Raw genomic sequence first — 6000 nt, 5'->3', positions numbered from 1 at the left:
TTGTAAAACAGATGTAGCACACGCACTGTCGAGTCAAGTGCCAGTGGATTAGAGACCTGCTCCAGCGAGACCCGACGCAACAGAGTGCAGCGCGGGACAAGATGAGCAAGTGCTGGTGCGGGTAGACACTCGTGTGTGTGCGGGATGCGGGAGAATAAAATGGTTTACGGGACTCCCGCAAAATAGAAATATCTAAACATAAAATATCTAAAACAAATATATTGTTATTCATCTATTGCACAAAAGCAACATGAACTAATATAAAATATAAACGATTAACAGGTGCAAGCGTATGCAGAGTTTCTATTTAGGCTATAACACGTGTTTGCAGCGTTGAGAAATGCAGTGCTGAAATTTGCATGCTCACGAATCCTCTCGTTATAACACACGAATTGTAGACATTATGAAAGATTCATTTTGCATATATTTATTGTGTTATAACAGAGATTGCGATTAACTGATATGTCTGAGCCGCTTGCTTTAGTTAAAAATAACAGTGTTCTGTGAATGTTGATGCTTTAATAACAAATATTTATCGGGAGCGTGTAGCTATGCTGGGATTTCATACATTTCATGGAGAAAAAAGTAACGTAAGTAATTACTTTTGAAATAAAGTAATCAGAACATTAACGTGATTACTTTTAAAAGGAGTAATCAGTAATCAGTAATTTGATTACATTTTCAGAGTAACTTGCCCAAAGTGTTGGGCAGTAATGCATTACTTAGTAACGCGTTACTGTAATTTGATTACTTTTTTAGTAACGGAGTAATTTAACGCGTTATAATTTTCAAAATAGTAATTAGAGTATAGGTACAAAGCCGAGGTCTCTATACGTTACTGCCGCGTTACATTGCTGACAGAATGCACTGTTTTATAATCTAGAGATTGTAAAACAGATGTAGCACACGCACTGTGGAGTCAAGTGCCAGTGGATTAGAGACCTGCTCCAGCGAGACCCGACGCAACAGAGTGCAGCGCGGGACAAGATGAGCAAGTGCTGGTGCGGGTAGACACTCGTGTGTGTGCGGGATGCGGGAGAATAAAATGGTTTACGGGACTCCCGCAAAATAGAAATATCTAAACATAAAATATCTAAAACAAATATATTGTTATTCATCTATTGCACAAAAGCAACATGAACTAATATAAAATATAAACGATTAACAGGTGCAAGCGTATGCAGACTTTCTATTTAGGCTATACGTGTTTGCAGCATTGAGCAATGCAGTGCTGAAATTTGCATGCTCACGAATCCTCTCATTATAACACACGAATTGTAGACATTATGAAAGATTCATTTTGCATATATTTATTGTGTTATAACAGAGATTGCGATTAACTGATATGTCTGAGCCGCTTGCTTTAGTTAAAAATAACAGTGTTCTGTGAATGTTGATGCTTTAATAACAAATATTTATCGGGAGCTATGCTGGGATTTCATCAATTTCATGGAGAAAAAAGTAACGTAACTTGTAATGTAACTAATTACTAATTACTTTTGAAATAAAGTAATCAGAACAGTAACGTGATTACTTTTAAAAGGAGTAATCAGTAATCGGTAATTTGATTACATTTTCAGAGTAACTTGCCCAACACTGGTTATAATGCAGTGCAGATCAACAAAGCATCCAGAGTAGGTTTTCAGCCTTTTCCTGTTTCCTGTGATGCAGGGCTGATCACCAGCAGTCAGACTCTGGCCTACGCTATCAGTAAGTTTATCAGCGGAGTGCTTTCGGACCAGATCAGCGCTCGCTGGCTCTTCTCCATCGGGCTCTTCATTGTGGGTGCCATAAACATCGCCTTTTCCTGGTCGTCCACTGTCATGCTGTTTACCGTGCTTTGGTTTGTGAACGGGTTCGGTCAGGGTTTCGGCTGGCCACCATGTGGAAAGGTGCTTCGGAAGGTAAGGCTGACCCTTTACCTTTAAATCCATCAATATGCACCTGTCTTACAGTATTGGCAGTGTGTCCGGAATAGTTGGAAATTCTAACTGCTGACCTCAAGGCTCATGCTGATGGATTGCAGCATGTATTCTAGATGCAACAGCTGATGCCGGCCACATACTTGTGGAGTCAAGCTGGGAGCATTACAATACACTTAAATTTAATTAAAGCAACCAGCAGCAGTTATCTGTGCCTGACCAACCTGGAAGCACTTGTTGGTCTGCAATAAAATGAATGTCATTGAGTATTACATAAATTTCAGTGGATGATCAAATGCATAATGGTCATTAACAGGCATTGCTCTTGAATTTAAGTTGCCTTTAAGGAAATAAATGTTATTTACTAGCTTTTCAGTTTCTAAGTATTATTTACCTAAATTTGTGGACATTTTGTAGTCATTTTAGGTTAAAAAAATAAAAAAATAATCAAATTATTATTGTAGACTACACCAAACCCTACCCCTAATAGAAAACGTACATTTTTAGAATAAAAAAAAGTGTTTTAATTTTATGATTTTTTTTTTCTCACTTCAAGAATATCCCAAAAGGAGGTTTTATTTGCTTTATCCAACATTTTTAAGCAATTTTGACCTCACAGCTAAACTGTAGCTAAAGTGACTATGCACCCTGGGTTTTATAAAGAAACTGGAAGGCTTTTCTAGAAATCTAACTTTTAAATACTAGTAAATAACAGTAAATAATAATTTGAATAGCTGTTTTTACACTCTATCCTGTATTGGCATTGTGTTATTGGTTTTCCATGAAAAGTGTTATTAAAATGTCCTTGTACTGGCCTTTTTTCAGTGGTTTGAACCGTCTCAGTTTGGGACATGGTGGGCCGTCCTGTGCTGCAGTATGAACCTGGCAGGTAGTCTGGGACCCATCATCACTACAGTGTTGGTTCAGTACTATAATTGGAGAATCATCATGTCCATGTCTGGGGTGATCTGCATGACTATCTCTGTCGTTTGCCTTCTGACGGTGAAGAACGAACCCAGTGATGTGGGGTTGCCCAATATTGAGCCTGGTGCTAAAAAGGGCAAAGGGAAAAAGGGAGGTAAGAAAGCAGTGTATCATCTGGTGTTTATTAGTCTATGGAGAGAGGCATGTTTTTGAAAATTCAGATTTGCCATCACAGTAATACACTACATTTTGGACTATATTCAAATAGAAAATTGTGTCAATCCACTCAGTCTCCACTCTTTTTCCAGGCCCTAATGATGAAAGCAGTCTAAAAGAGTTCCTGCTGTCTCCTTATCTTTGGGTGCTGTCTGCGGGCTACCTGGTTGTGTTTGGGGTAAAGATCGCCTGCACTGACTGGGGTCAGCTGTTCCTCATGCAGGAAAAAGGCCAGTCTGCTATGATGGGTGAGTTTGGTACTTTATCTCTGTTTATGCTGAAGTCTTCTGTGTTGTTTATGGCCTGTGTTAGGATGCTAATGTGCTTGTGTGTTTTCTACAGGCAGCTCGTACATGAGTGCCCTGGAAGTTGGTGGGTTTTTTGGCAGCATTGGAGCTGGTTATCTGTCTGACAGGGCTGTGGCTAGGGTGGGTTCAGTTTAAAGTAAACTACATTAAAGGAATAGTTCATGCAAAAATGACAATTTGCTGAAAATGTACTCACCCTCAGGCCATCCAAGATGTGTATGAGTTTGTTTCTTCATCAGAACAAATTTGGAGAAATGTAGCATTACATCACTTGCTCACCACAGGATCCTCTGCAGTGAATGTGTGCCGTCAGAATGAGAGTCCAAACTGCTGATAAAAACATCACAATAATCCACAAGTAATCCACACGACTCCAGTCCAGTCTTGTGAAGTGAAAAGCTGCATTTTGTAATAGATAAATCTGTTCAGATGAAGAAACAAACTCATCTACATTTTGGATGGCCTGAGGGTGAGTGCATTTTCAGCAAATCTTCATACTTGCATATGGGTGAACTATTCTTTTAATTTGGGATGCACAATCACCCTTAATTGCTATATTGGTGCATCTTCATTATTGGATAAATTAGTAATTTGTGAATAGAGATCATGTCATCTGTTTAACAGTGACGTCCTGTTTTACAGCAAGGGCTGGGTACCTATGGTAATCCTCGCCATGGGCTACTCCTGATGATGATGTCAGGCATGGCTGTATCCATGTACCTGTTCCGGGTTACCATCACACCAGAGACCCCAGAGGTGATTTTGTTTTTTATCTAAAAATTATTCAGAGTTATTGTAAAATCTATTTGAGCATCAATTTTTGTTTTATTGTGTTGGTTAAATCATCATGTGTGGTTTCTCAGGAAGCACCACTATGGGTTTTAGCACTCCATCCAATTGCAATCCTCACTGGTGTCTCAGAGAAAGAGGTACATCCAAAAATTCACCACAATGAGAAATGAGATTTGAACTAATTAGCCACCTTCAGTGTCTTTTTTTCTGTTCTGCAGCTTTGGATTTTGATTCTTGGTGCTGCATTTGGATTTTCCTCCTACGGACCAGTTGCCTTGTTTGGGGTGATTGCGAGTGAAAGCGCCCCATCCAATTACTGTGGGACATCACATGCCATTGTAGCACTGATGGCAAATGGTAAATCTGCAGAAACTGTTTTATGACTAAATGCATTAAGATAAAATGCTCCATATAACCATAAATTCCCAATTATTTTTTTCTTTTAGTTGGTGCATTCATTGCTGGCCTGCCATTCAGCACCATTGCCAAACGGTACAGTTGGGACACGGCATTCTGGGTAGCAGAGGTCTCCTGTGCTGTAACAACAGTTTGTTTCTTCTTTGTGCGTAATATGCGCACAAAAATGGGCCATGTGCCTAAAAAGATGGACTAATCCTCTTAATCAATATGATCCAATCAGAGAGCCCTGCCAATGTGACAGTACTCGGTTAGGACATCTGTACTTAAAGGGATAGTCCACCCAAAAATAAAACATTCTGTCATTATTTACTCACCTTCATGCCATTCTAAATTTGTGGAACACAAAATAAGATATTTTGATAGCCAGTTTTGGTTCCCATTGTGTTGTTGGTCCATACTAAGAAAGTTTGGAACAACATGAGGGTGAGTAAATGATAACTGATTTGTCATTGTTCGATGGACTATCCCTTTAAGGAACTGTTTTAATGTCAGTGATACTGTTGTAAAAATGTATATTTTTAACTTGCATTTAAATTACCTTCAGTATCACATTAATTGTTTGTTGTCAGCAACATTCACACACTTCACAGATAAAGTGTCTCTGCTGTACATCTCTCAGAAGAACAGAATTTGTATTACTGTAAGAACAGAAATGTTTACACACGTAAATATATGTTGTTTATTTTCTTAGTACATATTAACATGATTTGTTTCACATGAATGTTGTTTCACTTACCACAAGCTTTTTAAGCTTGTTCATGTTTTGAAGTAACAGGTTTAAAGCTTGAGTTATGTGCTGAATTGAGGATCATCGCTTTCCAGTGTACAGACTGTCTTACATAGACACATATTGTTCTTTTGCACTTTAGATATCTGTACTTTTGCCTTCAGTATTACAGCAACAATTTTATTTTTTCTGAATATGTACCCACTAATTTAATGCAAACAGCAGCATACTTTATGTATAAAGGTGTAAAAATGTAGTATAAAAGTTTATTGTAACTAAGTTGTTTCTTATGTGTCATTTCACATCATTTTAAACATTGGTCTTGGTAATATTTTTCCTGTCTTCATTTATTTTATTTATTTTCGTGAGCTTAACTTATCTTATTTATGTTATAGTTTTAGTATAACTTTACAAACAGTGTGTTGTGAAATATATTGTTAGAAATATCTAAAGTTTATTCAATTAAAAATTAGGGGTGATTTCTGGTATACTGGGTCACTTTTTACCACTGAGATGATAAAAATTGCACAGTTATCTTGAATTAATTAATTAATATATATGTATATCAGTCTCTTATGCTCAGCAAGGCTGCATTTATTTGATAAAAATCCAGTAAAACAGTAATATTGTAGTAATATTGTAAAAATTGCATTATTACAATTTAAAATAACTCTTCTATTTTAAAATGTTA

General features: G+C 37.4%; 1 protein-coding gene across 1 annotated transcript in view; it reads left to right on the top strand.

The window, feature by feature from the left end:
- The window catches only part of LOC107679531 (glucose-6-phosphate translocase-like), a 9798-nt gene extending 4895 nt beyond the window's left edge, over positions 1 to 4903 (top strand). The window contains exons 3-10 of the mRNA XM_016475111.1: positions 1672 to 1904; positions 2748 to 3000; positions 3155 to 3310; positions 3405 to 3490; positions 4013 to 4126; positions 4234 to 4299; positions 4381 to 4519; positions 4609 to 4903. Of these exons, the coding sequence (XP_016330597.1) occupies positions 1672 to 1904; positions 2748 to 3000; positions 3155 to 3310; positions 3405 to 3490; positions 4013 to 4126; positions 4234 to 4299; positions 4381 to 4519; positions 4609 to 4775 (1214 nt within the window). The 3' untranslated portion in view covers positions 4776 to 4903. The remainder of the gene's footprint in view (positions 1 to 1671; positions 1905 to 2747; positions 3001 to 3154; positions 3311 to 3404; positions 3491 to 4012; positions 4127 to 4233; positions 4300 to 4380; positions 4520 to 4608) is intronic.
- The last annotated feature ends 1097 nt before the right edge of the window (positions 4904 to 6000 follow it).

This window comes from Sinocyclocheilus anshuiensis, unplaced genomic scaffold (genome assembly GCF_001515605.1).
Source record: "Sinocyclocheilus anshuiensis isolate Anshui unplaced genomic scaffold, SAMN03320099.WGS_v1.1 scaffold2218, whole genome shotgun sequence".
Lineage (NCBI taxonomy): Eukaryota > Metazoa > Chordata > Actinopteri > Cypriniformes > Cyprinidae > Sinocyclocheilus > Sinocyclocheilus anshuiensis.
Note: the sequence above shows the minus strand (reverse complement) of the source record. Positions and strands in the feature narration are given on the sequence as shown.